A 19,277-nucleotide genomic window follows, 5' to 3' on the forward strand; every position below is an offset into this window, starting at 1 on the left:
TGTTTCAACTTTTCCCATAGCTCTCAAAGAAAGCTATTAGTAAACAGACAATTCAGATAGACAACTCTGGTGTTTCTTTTCCCTAGCAAATCACAGCATGCTCCCAAGTTTTTCCCGGGAGAATGTAGGAAAAGGAAGACAACACTGTCCATACCTATTCCTTTTCTCAAACAGCATAAGACCCAGCTCCTATCTCAAATTCTCAGGGAGCCCAACACGGAACCAACAAGGTCCCCGCGTGCAGGGATAGCCCGCATCCCACCAGAGTGTCAGTGTGGCTCAGCTTTCATCCCCCAGTGGCCTGCAAGTTTGGGTTGAACTGAGTAATATGAAATATTAAAAATTTAATTACTAATTAATCTCCCCTGCAGCTGCTCATGGCTTTTGCAGGCTAGAACAGGGAGCGCAAGAGAACAGAAGATCCATGGCACCACCAGACTCCACCCTGATTACACGGTCTCCAAGCCCTCCGGCCACATGAATTCCTAATAAAAAGCCTTCCCTACAACACGCACACACCTGAAATACTTTCTCAGTTGGCCTCACAGATTATTGCTCTATGAAAAGAACTTAGTGTGGGAGCCCAGGGATTGCAGTTAAAGATGTGTCCATGTGACCCAACAGCATGCATGTTCTCTGTTTCCAAATAGACGAAGAAGTTAGTCATTTTTAAATGCCTTAAATTAGGAGATAAATATGTCATTTATAGGGTAAACAGATGCAGAAATGATGTGCTCCAGGTCTTCAAAGACCCAAAGCTTTAAAGCAAGCTCCAGGCACAAGCTAACAATCCCAACGCCAAATGGAAAAAATCGCGTGAACGGGTTGGTTGCTTAGGTCAACCTTAGGTTATTTCTTGTAGCTCTAGGACAATACTGCATCTCGGCAAAAGGGAGCTCATCCTAGTCACCATGCCCATTTCAGAAACGAAAGGAAGCTCAGCCTGATGATGTGACAGTTCCCGCAAATGAAGCTCTTCCTAGAGAGGAGACCACATGGAACGGAGAAGACAAGTAGTCTTCTTCTTGGCAAATTTGGAGTCTCAGCTCTCAAACTATGTCCCGCCCTATCCTTATGCCCAAAATCTCTCTAAAATTTTCATACTAGCATAAATGAGGATAGTGAAATCCTATCTGATCAATTCAAAGGCGACTTGATCCAAAAGTTACTAAATCCCCAGGTACCATCTCCAGTGCTACCCAATTCCTTGTGGGAAGAAGAGGCAGCTTTGTACTAGGAATTAGAAGACCAGCACTCTAGCTCTGCCTCTGCAGAGACAAAGAAAGAGGAAGTTCATGATTTATCCTTCGTCTTCTAAAAAATTGACAGAATTGCAATTGAACCCAAGCACAGCTGCACTACTACCAAGAAATGATGCTCAGTGGGTGAGGTCTAGATATATACCAACTCACAGATGCTATATGGTCATAAATTTTCTGTTTACCTTTGAGGTATGTTCTTTATCTCCTCCTTCGTTATGTTTCCAAGACATATTTTTAGGGAAAGTACCACAAAAGAGAGACACTGTGGAATAAACTAATTGAGATGCTAAAAAGAACCAAACTGTCCCTTGGTTGTTGTTATCATCCACAGAGAACCATTACGGCATGGTTCAGGAAAAAGAGAATCATTCATCTTGTCTCTAACTGAGCCTCATTGAACAATAATCTTTCCCTCTCTGGGGAAAAACTTTCCTTCTATAAAGTAAGTGTGGGGCTACATGACCTCAAAAGCTCACTTAAGCTCTGATACTCTATGATCATACTGGGTCTGTGATTCTCCTCATAACCAACTCTGACCTTCTCACAGCTGTTCTCAAACTATTTCCTAATACACACATTTTGTGCAGTGTCACAAATGTATATTTTTACATTATAAAATTTGTTTAAAAAATTACCCCCAATCCCACTGTAGCCAGAAGCACTATTGCTACCCCTCCACACACACACACACACACACACACACACACACACACACACACACTGCCCATTCTCCCTCTTACTATGAGTCCTTGGGCATCATGAGGGAAACCTAGGTATTAAGAACAGGTGAGGAACAAGACGAAGACAGAACCGAAGCCGGGCACAGGCCGTGGACGCGGTCCCGCCGAGAGCCGAAGATGGCAGTGAACGTATATTCAACATCAGTCACCAGTGATAACCTAAGTCGACATGACATGCTGGCCTGGATCAATGAGTCTCTGCAGCTGAATATCTGACGAAGATCGAACAGTTGTGCTCAGGGGCTGCCTACTGTCAGTTTATGGACATGCTGTTCCCTGGCTCCATTGCCTTGAAGAAAGTGAAATTCCAGGCTAAGCTAGAACATGAATACATCCAGAACTTCAAAATACTACAAGCAGGTTTTAAGAGAATGGGTGTTGACAAAATAATTCCTGTGGACAAATTAGTAAAAGGAAAGTTTCAGGACAATTTTGAATTTGTTCAGTGGTTCAAGAAGTTTTTTGATGCAAACTATGATGGAAAAGACTATGACCCCGTAGCTGCCAGACAAGGTCAAGAAACTGCAGTGGCTCCCTCCCTTGTTGCTCCAGCTCTGAACAAACCGAAGAAACCTCTCAGCTCTAGCAGTGCAGCTCCACAGAGGCCCATTGCAACACACAGAATTACTGCAACCCCTAAGGCTGGCCCGGGGGTGGTGCGAAAGAATCCTGGTGTGGGCAACGGGGATGACGAAGCAGCTGAATTGATGCAGGAGGTCAACGTATTGAAACTTACCGTCGAAGACTTGGAGAAAGAAAGAGATTTCTACTTTGGAAAGCTAAGGAACATTGAATTGATTTGCCAGGAGAACGAGGGGGAAAACGACCCAGTATTGCAGAGGATTGTGGACATTCTGTATGCCACAGATGAAGGCTTTGTGATACCTGATGAAGGGGGCCCACAGGAGGAATAAGAAGAGTATTAATGGCCTGGACCAGCAGAGCAACATCCGAATTCTTCACTCCAAATCTTGTGCTTAACTGTAAAATACCCCCTTTTATTATTCTTAGAGAACTCACTGGTTTCTTTTCATGAGCAAACAGTACCTCTTCTTAAAGTGCACTTTGCAGAAGTTTCACCCCTTTTCCAATGAGTTTGAGTTAGGAGCTTTTACCCTGTAGCAGAGCAGTATTAACATCTAGTTGGGTCACCTAGGAAACAAAGAGGCTGACCATGGGGCTCACCGTGTGGACGCTGGTAACACTGATTGCTGGAGAAGGTGTTTTTATGTGATACTCTGAGGTGGAAACCTCAGTAGAGAAATGTAAAGACTGATTTGAATTTTAAGCTAATGTGAAATCTTGGCAGAGAATGTTTTAATAAATAAATGCCTCAAGAGTAAAAAAAAAAAAAGAACAGGTGATTTCTCCTTCTGCCATTCCCCTTTGCATTCCACATATCCTGTATGTCACAAGGAACCTAACTCATCCTCAAACAAGGCATTCACTTTCAACATTCCTTGATTTCCTCATTTCTGTTTTTCTGGTACCTTGAATTTCATGTCCTTCCCATGACATGTGCAGCCAAGTAAACTCAAATTCTCCCCGCTCCATGAAGTCTGCCCTGATACTTCCCTAGAAAGGTATGAAGTATAATGCTGATATTCCTATTTTTGACTTTTCAACAATTTCAACATCTGGTGAGTCACATGATAACTTCAAGTAGCACAGGGAAGTGCTTCTTTGGTGTCCTTTTGAATTGTTTATGTGCCTGTCTCTTCTGTAAGACTAGAAATTACTCTAGAGCAAGGACATATTGATGCTGATCTTCGTATTTCCAATGCCTAATCCACAGTGGGATCTCAATAAATGCTAGGAGTGAACGAACACGTAGAATTAAGCCAAATTTCCCAAATTAAAAAATGGATAAATAAGCACACAGAACTAAAGTTGGGAAATCTGAGAGCACAAAGTATTCCCTTGGAACAAGGAAGAAAATGCCCCATAAAATATATTTTTAATAGCTCAGACATTTTTTAAAGTTATAGAGCTCCTTTGGACCTCTCCCTCTGCAAATACTCCACATATATCATCATTTTCCCTTAGATCCATGAGTCAAAGCAGCCTAAAAAGGTGATTCAGAGGTGGGCTTGGGTAAGCATACAACACATGCTTAAATAATGAGAAATCATAGACCTACTAGCCTACTTTAAGTATTCAGGTGACTCAACGGATTTTGTAATTTGCTTTGTATCAAAAATGGAAACATCAAAGTTGGGCATTAATAGTCTACATTTCTAGGACTTTCTGAGTACCTTTTAATTACAACACAACACAGTCTCCTGCAAATATCATCTTCTGTTGGCACATATTTTTTTAATATTTTAAGTGTGTGATTATTGTTCTCACAGCATATAATTATGTTAACCAATAAATACTAACACATCTAATTCAGTTCTACCAGAGTGAAGATAATTCAGAAGAATGAGATAGCTCTCCCAATTAACCCCTGCTTTCCTAAATCAGAAAAATAAAAAAAAAGTTAGAAAGGATCACTCTTTAATTTCTGAACGGAATAGGCATATTGAAAGTAGATTTTCTCCTAATCCTCAACTTCTTCTATCTAAGGGTTACCATTACTAGCTTTTTAAACCTTCTAAGTGTTTTATTTTTTATGAGAAAGCCATACTTCAGCGATACTGTTACTCACATGACTGATTTCATTGAGTTGTCATTGGTAAAAAAAAAAAAAAAAAAATATCCTGGCATCCTCAACCTTGTTCTAGAACTTAAAACCAAACACACAAAAAAGTCAAGGTCCAGTTATGCCCACACTATAGTCACATGTCCTGCTGAGCCATGTCACTTACCTGCCACATCTTCGTTTCCTCAGCCACAAACTAAGCATACACTCTGTGTCTCAGAGTTGAGGCACCTATATGTGAGTCAAGTGAGAATATATGTGAAAGTGCTTTACCATCAGTAAAGTCCTGTCCAAATATCAGTGATTATGAGTTTGTGTGCACAGTATGATGGCTCACACAAAAATGTAGCTGCTGAATAACCCATTAAAATGCAGTGATTTATGGGAGACATGCAGAGACATAGCCTTAAAAAAGGAAAGCTATATTAAGTAAAAAGCTCTAAGCAGAACCTCCCCAGTATAAACTACAGTATAAGAATTTAGGAGATTAAGGGCGCCTGGGTGGCTCAGTTGGTTAAGCGATTGCCTTCGGCTCAGGTCATGATCCTGGAGTCCCGGGATGGAGTCCCGCATCGGGCTCCCTGCTCGGCAGGGAGTCTGCTTCTCCCTCTGACCCTCCTCCCCCTCATGCTCTCTGTCTCTCATTCTCTGTCTCAAATAAATAAATAAAATAAAATAAAATAAAATAAAATCTTAAAAAAAAAAGAATTTAGGAGATTAAAAAAAAAAAAAAAGACTAGAGAAAAGCCCCATTAAAAAAGGGTGGGTCAGTGTGGTGGGGCATAGAAGTATTTGAGCATAAGACAGGTGAGCCCAGCTGTAAAGTCAGTGGTCTCGCTCTCCTGAGAAACTGGGCTTGAGGTATGTGTTGGGTGGAATACGAAAAATGTTTAACATCAAACAATGGCCAGGAGCGATGAAGTAAGCAAGGCTTGTTGAAGAATAATTCTCAGACTTGGGCTCATCCTCCTGGATTTTTCCAGAGTTGGTCTTGTTCCTATGTTTTTGTTTTTGTTTTTTTCTAGAATGTATTGTAATTTTCCCCTGCTTGAGAACCTTCAACTATTCCCCATTATCTTTATAAACGACAGGCCAGAATGTTAATCTGGCCTTCAAATGTGTCCACAGGCTCTCGGTAGGGAACCTTCTGGTCCTAGAGCAGACTTCAAGCCTTCAGTGGCCTTCTCTGCAACTACCCAGCTGCAGTTCCCTGAACACAACCTGGACCTTCCTGCTTTCCAGCTCAGGCTGTTCTCCCTTCTGGCCCCCAAAACTGCAAGGCCCCCCTCCCTTCAGCTGAACATGAAGGTTCTCTGATAAACCTCAGAGCCTGCCACATTCATGTGCTTCTACCATATCTTCTGGAGTACGACTTCTAAAATCATGGGCTCTTAGAAGATGGCAGCTTGGTTCTTTTTCTCCCTTTCCTTCTCCCAACAGTTCCCTCCAAAGACCAGAGTGCCTGCTCCATGCCTGCTGCTCAGGGCATGTTGACTGAAATGAAATGCATTTTCACCATTGGTAGGGCTGGTGGAGCCAAGATGGCTGAGGAACCACCAAGCTCTCTTGTTCTGCCTTGTGCCCCCACATGGCTGACGGCCCCATGATGTGTCTAGAAAAGGTAATGGGAATATGTCCAATGAGGAAAGCACTGCCATCTTACGTGTGGAAATGACTGACAGAGGAGAAGCAGGACTGGCTTTTAGCTTGTGAAAGAATCCACTGTGAATACAGGAGCTGTTGTTCAAGAACCAGAGTGAGGCTCAGAGTGCCGTGTGCACCGTCATGTGGTCAAGCAAACATCACACGAGTCAAACAACACTGATGACAGTACCAGTCCCATGTCTGCACCTAGAGCTCTGCTCGCTGTCTTCTGAGGACTCAGAAGCCCTCGAGTAGTTCTGCCATTGCCTTCTCGAGACCCGAGAGAGACACGATGACCCACAGCAGTGGAGGATCAGCTTCTGCGGACACCGAGGAGCAGAGAAACAGCCAATCTCCAAAGTGAGCAAAGGAGTGCATGGAAGAGCTACTGACAAGGCTCCGTTTGCACTTAGAATACAGATCCTAGTAGCTATCACTAACTCTGGTGAGATGGGGAGAACTATATGTATTTCCAAAGTGTTGATGCGAGTATAAGCTATCCACAACCTTTGACAAGAAAACTGAAAGAAGTGGTCAAGCTCCTCAATGTAGAAATCCCCCCTGGGGAATCTGAGACAGGGAAGGAACTCCAAAGAAAAGGGACATGAATCTCAGAGCATTACTGTCAGTAACCATCAGCCACCATCAAATAGAAGCCACCTCCAGAGCCAGCAGAAAGGGTTTCTTCACAGAAGATGTAGCCCTCCCCTTAACTTGAACCTAGCCATGCTAAAGTATGTTTGTGCAGACTATACGCATAAAACAAAACACCCCTCATAGGGAAAGCCAGAAAAAGTACAGGGCAATAGAATAAGAGCAGATTTAATTTTCACAACATTTTTGTATAATACTCTTGCGTTCCTTTAAAAAAAATACTCGTAAATTCAACTGAAGAAGTTTCTATCAACTAACATACGATGATATTAAAAAAAAAAAAAAATACAATGTAGAACACTGACTCTGAGAAGGTCAAAAATGAATGGAAGGGCAACAAGCCACAGCCTGTTCTCTCAGGTCGCTGTGGACTCCGGTGGCCGGCAGTGTGAACATGTTTACAGAAGGCTCTTACCTGTGGGGGTCGAGGCTTGTAAGGAGAGCTGCACTCAAGGTCTGCCAAGATACTGGTCAGCGAGTCTATCTCGGCATCCAGGCTAGAACGTCTCTCCTCAAGGGTCTTGCCTCCAGGATTTCCCTGTGGAAAGCAACAGAGACGTGTTACCCACCCCCCAAAAAAAACATCTCCAGTGTCTAGTGATATCAGTCTGAGTGCAAACCTCTCAAGTTATAGTGTGGCTTGGTCCAAGCTTTTCTGCACTTCACTTATTTTAGCTTTTACAAAATCTGAAGTAGAATTATCCTGTTTTGACAAATAAGAAAACTGAAAGATATGATGTGATTTGCCTAAAATCACACTCATTAGAGGCTTTTTTTTTTTTTTTAAACGAATTTACAAGTAAAAGGAAATAAATGTCTCCATCCCTCTGCTGAAGGAGCAGATCCAGCTGGGGAGATATTACAAGTTCTTTGTGTTCAGAAACCATCACACAGAATTGGAGCATCTGAGTTGCAGCAGGAAGGGGCATGGGCAGGAGACTGACGGTCTAGGAAGAGGAATCGGCAGGCTAAGTTGGGTATTAGATGTGTCTGAGAGATAGACACAGTGCATTCCAAGCAATGGACCTTCAAAGTGCACTAGAATGGGTCTGCTCAGAGTTCTGGCCAAGGGGCTGCAGAGGAAGCATGTGGTGGCGGTCATCGATCATGAAGCTGGAGATCTATGGACTTCACCTGTCAATGCCCCATGTTATCACAAGCACCGCCCTCCACCTGCACTCAGAAGCACAGAGGGTGAGTAGAGGGGAAGACACTGCCACAAGGGCATTCCCAGGGATCATGAGCGGGCTTGGGGAATGGGTCCTGGTACAATATGGAAAGACGGGACACTGGTGTTTGGGAAGGCAACTGAGAACTGTGTGAATCTGATTCTCCTATGTGTATTTCCATAGCATCACTGCATAACATACTGGTAAGAGTGGGGGATTGGTTAAATTCTTCTCTGGGCCATAGTTTCCTCCCCCTCACCTGCCCTACCTAAGCCAGAGGGATGTTACAAGATTCAGATAAGAAAATGGATGGGAAAATACTTTGTAAATTGTAAAGTGCTATAATTATGATCATTTTCTTAAATAGCATTAATTATAGTAACCAGTAACTATAAATTAATATGAATAATATAGCTATTGTTAATTATTCTTCTTCTTAAAGGGAGCATCATTCATTAAGTGTCCCCTTGGGGTATCAGTAAAGAGACAGAATTTAATCAGGTCTTCAACATCTGTACTTAACTGCAGTAGAAAGTACATCAACTGTCCATGCTCTAAGTACTGATGGGTATCTAACCACAGAGACTCAAAAGTCACAGAATCATCCTGAGCTATACAACGAAACAAGTAATTATAGTGCTTAACGAGCCTGTACATGTAAGGCTTCATTCAGTTGGTATCCAGCCTCCTTATCCTCTCTTCCCACCAAATTGGGACTACTCCTCATTTTTAGTTTCTCCTATGAGGTTGACGTAATTCAGCAGGTGCCCGCCTAGTGCTGTGGGATTTTGCACGAAGAACCCCAGACCCTTGCTGCCCTGTCTGGCCTTCTGGTGAGAGCTCTGCTGCCATATTTCAATCCCCATCATAGATTAGAACAGGTTTCTTTCTCTCTGTTGCATCTCTATTTTATGCCTCAGTTCAAATGATGGAAGTCCTGCCACGTCCTCCACTTGTGATCCTCCTGGTCTCTCCTCTACAGAACCTGTAGATGCAGGAACTGTCCTGCTACTCTCAATACTGTATGTTAGGGCGCCTGGGTGGCTCAGTTGGTTAAGCGACTGCTTTCGGCTCAGGTCATGATCCTGGAGTCCCTGGATCGAGTCCCGCATCGGGCTCCCTGCTCGGCAGGGAGTCTGCTTCTCCCTTTGACCCTCACCCCTCTCATGTGCTCTCTCTTCTCTCTGTCTCAAATAAATAAATAAAATCTTTAAAAAAAAAAAAATACTGTATGTTAGATCCCAGACGCAACTGTCTTACAACGAACTCACAGAATGGCACACACTTAGCAACATGTCTTCCTAACTTCCTATCATTGCAGCCTTACGATCACCTGCTCAAGGCCCACTCTGCTGGCAGGGGAGCTCGGAGGAGCCCTGAGAAGCATGCCTCAGATCTCCCCCGCTAAGGGATGAAAGAAGAGAATACTTATCCTCAGGCTCCATTTCTCCACAGGTTTAGGGTTGCCACGGGTCATAAACCCCCATACCCATGCCAAGAAGTAGAATGGTGGCAGAAAAGCATCACGGCAGAAAGTGAGAGACAGGTATTGGAGCTGAGGCGGAGTGCTCCCAGGTTACACCCGTGCAGGGGTGGGTGCCGGAGCAGTGGCTGGGGTGTGCAGGTGGGAAAAGAGGACAAGAGGCTGGATACCAATGGAGTCCAGTGACTGTGTCTTTTCGCTCGCTAACAGCTATAAAACCCCCATGAGTTAGCCATCCACAGAATATTATGTTCTGTAAGATCTTTATTTTCATTCATTCAATAAAAATGTGTGTGACAAAAGCTCACCAAACCACAATTGGGGCTTATTATAACTTGGAAAATCATAATTCTTCGTGCCACTAGCAGAATTATAGGGTGATGACATCCCCATTGCAAAGATGTAAGAATAGACTTTAAAGCAGAGCCCAGAACCAAAGTGTATAGCATGGAAGCCTATCTCTAAGAGTCTGACTTGAAATGGGTGACGTTTTTGCCCACACACTGCTTATCCACGAACTACAGGTAATAGACAAGGAGGGACAGTATTGAGTTATGAAAGAGTATTCACTTGTATTTATTCATTCTTTATACCCAAAGGTCTTTATCTAAAAAAAAATTAAATTCACAGGAAAGGTACCCACATACCTTTCCCCCAGATTTATCAATAGCCAACAGTCTGTCACAAGGCCAACACTCTGCCATACTTACTTGCTCTCACACTCTCTTTCTTGTAACAAATACATTTATTTGTTCATTTGTTATTGTAGCTAAACCATTTGAAAGAAGTTGCAGAAACTTCCCCTCCATATACTTCAGCTTACATCTCCTAAGAACTCCTTGTACCATGATCATATCTGGACATGTAACACAGGTATGGAATTTTTTTTTTTAAGTAGATTCCACGCTGAGCCCAACATGGGACTTGAATTCACGACCCTGAGATCAAAACCTGAGCTGAGATCAAGAGCTGGACGCTCAACAGACTGAGCCATTCAGGTGCTCGTGGGTGTGGAATTTTTTTTTTTTTTAAGATTTTATTTATTTATTCATGAGAGACAGAGAGAGAGAGAGAGAGAGAGAGGCAGAGGGAGAAGCAGGCTCCCAAGGAGCAGGGAGCCCGATGCGGGATTCGATCCCAGGACGCTGGGATCATGACCTGAGCCGAAGGCAGACGCTTTAACCATCTGAGCCACCCAGGCACCCGGGTGTGGAATTTTCTAATGCGCACACATGCTCACATTCACCAGCAATCTCAGTAATACCCTTTTATTTATTGTTATTACTTTCCATCCAGAATCCAGTCAAAGATCACACGTTGAGATGACATGTCTTTTAGTCTCACCCCTCTGCGCCCCCTGCCAATTTTTGTCTTCCATGACAAAAGAATTCAGGCCAGGTATCTTAGAAAAAGTTCAACAATCTTGCTTTGTCTGATGATTAGAGTTGGATTAAAACAAGCTGGACAAGAATATTATGTGCATGATGCTGTGTCCTTCCCACCGCATCACATCAGGAAGCTCAGGATGACAGTTTGGCTTGGTTTAGTGATATCAAATTTGATGACTTGATTAAGGTGGGGTCCACCAGATTTCTTCACTGTAAAAGTTGCTCTCTTCCCTTTTAAATCAATAAATTATCTGTGAGGTGACACTTTAAAACTCTGCTATTCTGCTCATCAAAACCTTTCCCCCAAAGGTTTTAGCATCCATAGATGGTCCTTGCCTGGACTGATTACTGCATTAGTGGCTGCAAAATGGGGAAAAGGTTCATTATTAATGAATGGAAATAAGTGCATTCTGCTTAGCATAATAACAAGTTATTTGTTAAGTATTCATTTCCATTCTGAGGTAGGGGAACAAGACAAACTGCAAAGTCCTCTGCTATGAAAAAACATCAGGAACTGCCTGATCAAATCAACATTGTTAAAAACAGAGTTCCTAATCAGGCTGTTAAGAGAAACAAAGGATCAAGGGCAATGGTCTAGTTAATTAAGAACCACTGTCTGCCCTAGGAAGTTTACTTCCTAGAATTAGAGCCCATGTCCAGTATCACACTCAAACCATGCATGGGCCTGACCTCATCCTCAGCAATATCCAGAATCTTTGAGGTGGCCAAGCAGTCACAATGACACATCACAGAAGGGGGATTTGAAGAGCTAAGATTTTTATGTGACTGCTCAAAAGCACACCTGAGAAAGAAACCAAATCATCAGAGAGAAAACTTGATGTTAGAGGTACTAAATCTATGATATTTAAACCATGCTTCCCAAAGCTCAGGGAACTTGAGCAGACCCCATGTGTAACACCAAGGGAATCCCAATAGGACCTAAGCTTGGGCTTCCTTTTGTAATTCCTTGGAAAAAAACATTTCCCAGATAGCTGAGAAATATAAAACTATCTCATCTCAGGAAACCCTAGAAGGCTAGGGACACAAACCAGTACATTCTGTCACATGCAAATTTGATTTTCTTTTCAGTGGAATTAAGTATTAATAATACAGCATGGATTTCACTTAATTTATTTTCTTTTATGGTCAGTGAAGTTCATTATTCCCTTATTTCTAAGGTTAATGAAAAAACAAACACGGCCGGTGATAACAAAAGGGGTACAAAAAAAGCCATACGGTCTATAAACAACAAAACTAAGTATCTATCATTGATCATCTCTATCTTTAGCGAAGCCAAGAATATGATCAATGAATTTCTTTGTGATCATTTTGATTAAATCCCCCGCCACACAAAGAGTAGCAGCAAAGCCTCTGGAGTCAGCCTTGTAGGGGTTAGACATGTGCAGCTGCCACCTTCCAGTTTGGTGACATTAAGCAGTCTACCTAAGCTCTCTGGGCCTCAGTTCCTCATGCTGCTGTTCTAAGGATTAAATGAGTTCCTATGTGCCCACTACTGCTCACATCTTAAGTAGTCAATAAACATTAGCTACTCAACTATTACCTTGACCACAGTCTCAAAATAAATGCTTTGGCTGACACAGTCCTAGTGAGTATGTAAGTTTTAAAAGTATTTTGATTCAAAGTAAACCCAGCTGCTGGAGCTTCCATTAGATGAGGCTCCTGCACTTCTTAACTCATGATGGTGCTAGGAATGAACTGTAAAGAACCCAATTCTAGATCAGGGGTTCTCAAACTGTGGTCTGTTGTAGAACCACTTGGAGAGCTTGTTGAAACACAGATTCCTGGATCCAACCCCCAGTGTTCTGGATTCTGTGTATCTTCAGTGAGGCCCAAGAATGTACATTTCTAACAAGTTCTGAATCGATGCCGACATGTAGGTCTAAGGACTACACTTTGAGAACCACTGCTCTAAGTAGATTTCTAACACAATGAACACTTAAAAGGGTAATTCTGTGTGGGGGGGGGCGGGGGGAGGCCTTGAAAATACCAAGAGACAATCCAAATAATGGGTAAGAAAGATCTGGATAAAAATAAAATGGAAACAGTAAGAAACACTGCTTCTTACCATCCCCCATGCTATATAATAATGCAAGTCCCCTTATCACACTGATTCTGATAATGTTGAGTCGACAGGCAGCATGCAGTAGTGACAATTACAGAAAATATGACCTATTTTATCTAATAAAAATGTCACTTTATTGAAGAGACCCAAAATGCTGGAAGAGGGGGAAAGAAATACTTTAATTCATGGCTGTGTACTCTCCTTCCCACTCATTTAGCTGAAAGGCTTACTTTCTGAAACCCATCCACCTTATCAAATGTATTCTCCTCCAAAAAGACATTACTGATAACCTAATGACTTGATAACTGGCTCTCCTTTGTCTAATTCTGTGTGATAGCCAATAGTCATAGGGTAACTCTCACCCATTGGTTTGTGCAAATGGCTCTCCCATGCTGCTCTATGAAAGGTTTGTGCTAAGTAGCATGCAGGCTTGATCCCTAACCTCAAGGAGTTTATAGTCTACTGGATAATGTTACTTTCATATCTGCCTAGTAATATCAAATGCACTATGTTCTTTGAGACCCTTTGTAAAACCATATGGAAGAGACAAGAGATTTAAAAACTAAAGCAATCCCCTTCCCTAAGAAGCTTATTATCCAGTGGCTATTCAACTTTTCTAATGTGCTAAACTAGTCTAAAACTCCAGTCTCTTTAGCATCTAAAAAGATTCATCTGCCCCAAAGTTAAGGGCAGTGGTGATAAGTGCCACAAAAAGCTATCTTTGGGGCAAACTCTGTTGCGTTCAAAATACAGACAACATTTTTATGATTCAAAAGAAAATAACAGCTTGGCAATGGGGAACATGGCATTGAAGAAACAGAAAGTAGGGTAACAATAGGAGACAATGAGAGTTTTCCATGGGTCTCGTATACCTGAAGCAAAAACATCAAGAAAAAACCTAAACACTAGACCCGATCCATACCTCAATTTTTTTCCTTCACATTCCGTATCATCTCATACTTTTCAGTACAAACACACCCAAAGTTGATAATGTTTGGCCAACCCACCTCTCTTTAAAGGAAACAGTCCTGCCACTAAACCTTGGTGCCAAAAGATCCATATTCTGGATCATGTAACTCCGCTTCAAAACGCTGTGACCCACAGAAGCAAGGCTGGTCACCTGACCAAAAGTCCACAAATAGGCTGGTGAACCTAACCTTTGGCCAATGACAAAAAGATGAGCAAGGCTAATAAACCTCCTTCCCTTCTAAATTTGAGCGAAGACACATGTCACAAAACCACCATGAGGATGAACTGTGGTCATGATAAGCCAAGAAGATCATGGTCATGGCTACTTACTAATAGTCAAAACACACAGGGAGTTAAGAAGCCAATTACTAGGGGCAGGTGGGGAATAAGGGACATGCCAATAATGGAGAGGCAGAGGATCAAAGAGGGAGGAGTGGGAGGGAGGGAAGAGGAATGAAAAGCAAAGAGAGATGGCCCTAGCCCTGAGCCTTCTTCTGCCAGATCCCACCCACATGGATTCTTGAGATAAACTCCTATACATGGAGATACTCTGTGGGGTCTCCATTCTCCTGTCAGCCCGACTGAGGCAGCCAGCCCAAGACCCACTCACTCAAAGGACGACAGCGGGAAGCCAGGTCTACCTATGACACCATAAGGACTGATTTTCCCTTCCTAAAACTCAACTTTTTCCTCTATAAAATGAGGGGCATCAGCCTTCCAGGTCCTCTTTTACTTTTTTTCAATTCTCTCATTGGGTCTATAATGACATTTCACAACTGGCCCGTCATGATCGTTGTTGCCCACTTGCAACCAGGTCTAAACCCACCCGACACAGGCCACTTCAGAGTTTAAGCTAACTCAGTAAGTAAGAGCAGGGGCATGGTAAAGTGGTCTCTGCCTGAGTACACATGAGCAGCCTCATTTCTCACGGCTCTATGCATGTGAGAAAGCAAAAACAACAAAATACCAAAAAAATGTACTTTTCACTGTATTTACTTACTCATTGAATTATTGCTACTGAATTCTACTCTCATGAAATAAAAATAATATTCTTAAAGTAGCTCCTTACAATTAAAATAAAGATCAATTTGCATGAGAATAGCTATATAATCACATGGAAAAATGTATTATCTATCCATCAATAAAATGCAAATCGTAATAACCACCATCAGATTATTTGACAGTAAAATAAACACTTGCCACATCTTTTTAAAGCAGATGAACCCTCTGCTGAAGATGAAATTATACACAGAACCCCATCACTTACACAGATAAAAACAGAGCAGCTCTGGCTCAAGTATAGCAGGGGAAGTCTGGGGTTCCACCCAGGGGGGCCTCCCCATTGCCTCCAGTAATGCCCCTGAAGCACTGCTACACAAGATAGTTGAAAAATCACTGCGGCAGATGTTCTAGGCAAGCTACAAATGAATGAACCGGATCCTTAAGAGCCACTTTGCCAGTCAGCCTACAGACGCAGTTTAGCAAACACTATACCGAGCTGCCTTTTCTACACTCGTGTGTGTGTGTGTGTGTGTGTGTAAAAAGGAGGCACAGGCAGACCTCAGATATTGGGGGTTTGGTTCCAGACCACCACAATAAAGCAAACAGCACAATAAAGCAAGCCAAAAGAAGTTTTTGGTTTCCCAGTGAATACAAGAGTCGCGTTTACACTGTATTGTAGTCTATTAAGTGTGCAATAGCATTGTCTAAAAAGAAACCAGTGTATACACCTTAACTAAAAAAATCCTTAGTTGTTAAAAAAATGCTAACCATCATCTGAGCTTTGAGCAAGTCAGTCTCTTTTAGCTGGCGGAGGGTCGGAGGGTCGTGTTCCATGCTGCTGGCTGCTCAGGGCGGTGGTGCGCTGAAGGCGGGGGATCGCTGGTGATGTCTTAAAATCAGGTAACAACAGAGTTGACTGCATTGATAGAATCTTCTCTTCATGAACAATTTGTCCGTAGCAGGTGATGCTGTCTGATAGCATTTTACCCACAGAACTTCTTTCAGAACTGGAGGTCAACCCTCTCAATCCCCACTGCTGCTTTATCAACTAAGTATATGTAATATTCGAAATCCCTTGCTGTCATTTCAACAGTCTTCACTGCATCTTCACCAGGAGTGGATTCCATCTCAAGCAACCACTTTCTCCACTCCTCCGTGAGAAGCAACTCCTCATGCACTCAAGTTTATCGTGAGATCCCAGCAATCCAGTCCCATCTTCGGGCTCTTCTTGTCGTTCAGTTCTCTTGTGGTTTCCCCCACACCTGCAGTTTCTCCACTGAAGTCTCGAACCCCTCCAAGTCATCCATGAGTGCCGGAATCAACTTCTTCCAAATTTCTTATTGATGTTGATATTTCGAGCTCTTCCTGTGAATCACAAATGTACTTATAGGCATCTAGAACGGTGAATCCTTTCCAGAAGGTTTTCAGTTAACTCTGCCCAAAGGAATTACCGCCTACGGTAGCTGTAGCCCCAGGACATGTTTTCTCTTAAACAATCATTAAACTCATTGTCCATTTCCATCAGAGCTCTTGGGTGACCAGGTGCATTGTCAGTGGGCAGTCACATTCTGAAAGGAATCTTTTTTTTTTCCCCCCCACCCGGGCAGTAAATCTCTATGGTGCGCTTAAAATGTTCAGTAAGGGGCGCCTGGGTGGCTCAGTTGGTTAAGCGACTGCCTTCGGCTCAGGTCATGATCCTGGAGTCCCTGGATCGAGTCCCGCATCGGGCTCCCTGCTCGGCAGGGAGTCTGCTTCTCCCTCTGACCCTCCCCCCTCTCATGTGCTCTCTGTCTCTCTCATTCTCTCTGTCTCAAATAAATAAATAAAATCTTAAAAAAAAAAAAATGTTCAGTAAACCATGTTGTAAACAGATGTACTACCATCCAGGCTTTGCTGTTCCATTTATAGAGCATAAGCAGAGTAGCTTTTGCATAATTCTTATGGGCCCTACCATTTTCAAAATGGTAAGTGAGCACTGGCTTCAGTTTAAAGTCACCAGCTGCATGAGCTCCTAACAAGAGAGTCAGCTTTTGAAGTTTTGAAGCCAGGCATTGACTCCTCTCTAGCTATGAAAGTTATAGATGGCATCTTCTCCCTAAAGAAGGCTGTTTTGCCAACACTGAAAATCTATTGTAAAGTGTAGCCACCTTCATGAATTATGGGAGCTAGATCTTCTGGATAACTTGCTGTGGCTTCTGTATCAGCATTTGGTGCTTCACCTTGTATTTTTATGTTCTGGAAATGGCTTCTTTCCTTAAATCTCATGATCCAACCACTGCTAACTTCAAACTTTTCTTCTGCAGCTTCCTTATCTCTCTCAGCCTTCACAGAACTGAATGAAGTTGGGGCTTTGCTCTGGATGAGGCCTTGGCTTAAGGGAATGTTGTGGCTGGTTTGATCTTCTAACCAGACCATTGAGTTTTTCTCCACATCATCCATAAGCCTGTTTTGCTTTCTTATCATTCACATTTTCACTGGAGTAGCACTCTTAATTTTATTCAAGAATTTTATTGTGCTTCACTTTATTGCATTCACAACTTGGCTAACTGGTACAAGAGGCCTAGCTTTCAGCCTAGCTTGGCTTTCAACATGCCTTCCTCATTAAGCTTAATCATTTCTAGCTTTTGGTTTAAGATGAAAGACGTGCAACATTTCCTTTCCCCTGAACAGTTAGAGGTCATTGTAGGCTTGCTAACTGGACTAATTTCAATATTATTGAGTCTCAGGGAATAAGGAGGCCCAAGGAGAGGGAGAGAGACGGGGGGACAATCAGTCTGTGGAGCAGTCAGAATACACACATGTATGAATTAAGTCTGTCATCTTCTATGAGCGTGGTTCATGGTACCCCAAAATAACAGGGGCACCAAAGATCACTGGTTGCAGATCACCGTAACAAATATAATAATAATGAAAAATTTGAAATACCGCGGAAGTACCAAAATGTGACAGAGACACGGAGTGACCCAACGCTGGCAGGAAAATGGCACCAGCTAATGTACTCAATGCATAGTTACCATAAACCTTTAATTTGTAAACAAAAACAAAAACAAAAACCCAACCAATATCTGTAAAGGACCAGGTAGGCTGTACATCCCATTGAAATATTTATAAAGGTATCCATAAAGTCATCTGGGACCATGAAAACTTTCCCAGAAATGCTTTGCATAATACAATTAGTAAAAAATAATACAAGTTTTAAAAGGCAGAGAAAAAAGAAACAGTTTGATTTTCCATTAAGGAAACATTAATTTGAGGTGTGGCTGGGGGAGAACAAAAAATCATTTGAACCTGTGAATTAAATAGACAGACTAAAATATTGTTGGTCCTCACCATAGAAAATATGCAGTAGAAAACAGGCCATGCCAGATATTTTTGTTATTGATTTTACTTTAAAACCTTACGGAAGATGGTTTTCTTCTTTTGTATTTTGATACTATGGGATCAATGAGTTAAGACACGATAAATATCAGAAGCCACATTCTCACATTCCTCCATCACATAATAGAATTAACCAAAAGCAAATGTGTGAATACTTAGAAATTTGATGTTAACATTATCTATTGGCTCATCATCCTCCAACCTTTTTCCTTGAATCCTTTCATGACCCCTCAAAACCAAGGAAAGTATTCAGTTCCCACGTGAAGCATTCCATGTCAGATAGCCAGAGCGATAACACAAAGGGGCATGCCATCCAAGTGGAGAAGGAGAGAAACATTCTCTTATACATTTGTGGTTCTGATTCTATGTGCTAAGCACCATCAATCACGACTTGCGGATAAAGGATGTATGGGCAAAGTGTGAATAGATTATAGATGATTAGCATGAAAAAGGTAACTCAGGCTTATGAAGTATTAGAACTGGAAGGGAGATTTGAGGAGCTATGCCAACATTTTCATTTAAATATAATAAAAGTGCCCCCAAAGAAGTGATTTAGGTGTCTGAGATAATAATTTAGTGAAGGGGCTGAAACAGGACTAGAATCTGAACATCCTATACTGGGAAACATCTTCTCCAAGCAATAGTTCATACAGTAGTTCAACTGTTGTTCTTAAGAGCCTACGATATAAGGAGAAAATTACTCTTGTCCCATCTTCCAGTTGAGGAAACTTTACAGAAGACAGGAGCAGAGGCACACCCCAAGGATTTCCAGTTCACTGCTGGGACAAGATCAAGAAAATGAGGGAAGGAGAGTCATCCTCAAGCCAGTTCAGAATAAAATACTGACACACGGGTGCAAAT

At 42.2% G+C, this 19,277-nt stretch overlaps 1 protein-coding gene and 1 pseudogene across 6 annotated transcripts in view; one reads left to right on the forward strand and one right to left on the reverse strand.

Moving 5' to 3' along the window:
* The window catches only part of LPP (LIM domain containing preferred translocation partner in lipoma), a 666,907-nt gene that overhangs the window by 337,490 nt on the left and 310,140 nt on the right, over positions 1 to 19,277 (reverse strand). For all 6 annotated transcript variants that reach the window (XM_064582229.1, XM_064582145.1, XM_064582041.1 and 3 more), the window contains one exon: positions 7,360 to 7,482. In XM_064582229.1, coding sequence (XP_064438299.1) covers positions 7,360 to 7,482 — 123 coding nt within the window. The remainder of the gene's footprint in view (positions 1 to 7,359; positions 7,483 to 19,277) is intronic.
* LOC123863525 (microtubule-associated protein RP/EB family member 1-like) lies at positions 2,060 to 3,333 on the forward strand (annotated as a pseudogene).

This window comes from Mirounga angustirostris, unplaced genomic scaffold (assembly GCF_029215605.1).
Source record: "Mirounga angustirostris isolate CCGP_5_RB_7025 unplaced genomic scaffold, mMirAng1.0.hap1 SCAF_1, whole genome shotgun sequence".
In the NCBI taxonomy this organism is placed as follows: domain Eukaryota; kingdom Metazoa; phylum Chordata; class Mammalia; order Carnivora; family Phocidae; genus Mirounga; species Mirounga angustirostris.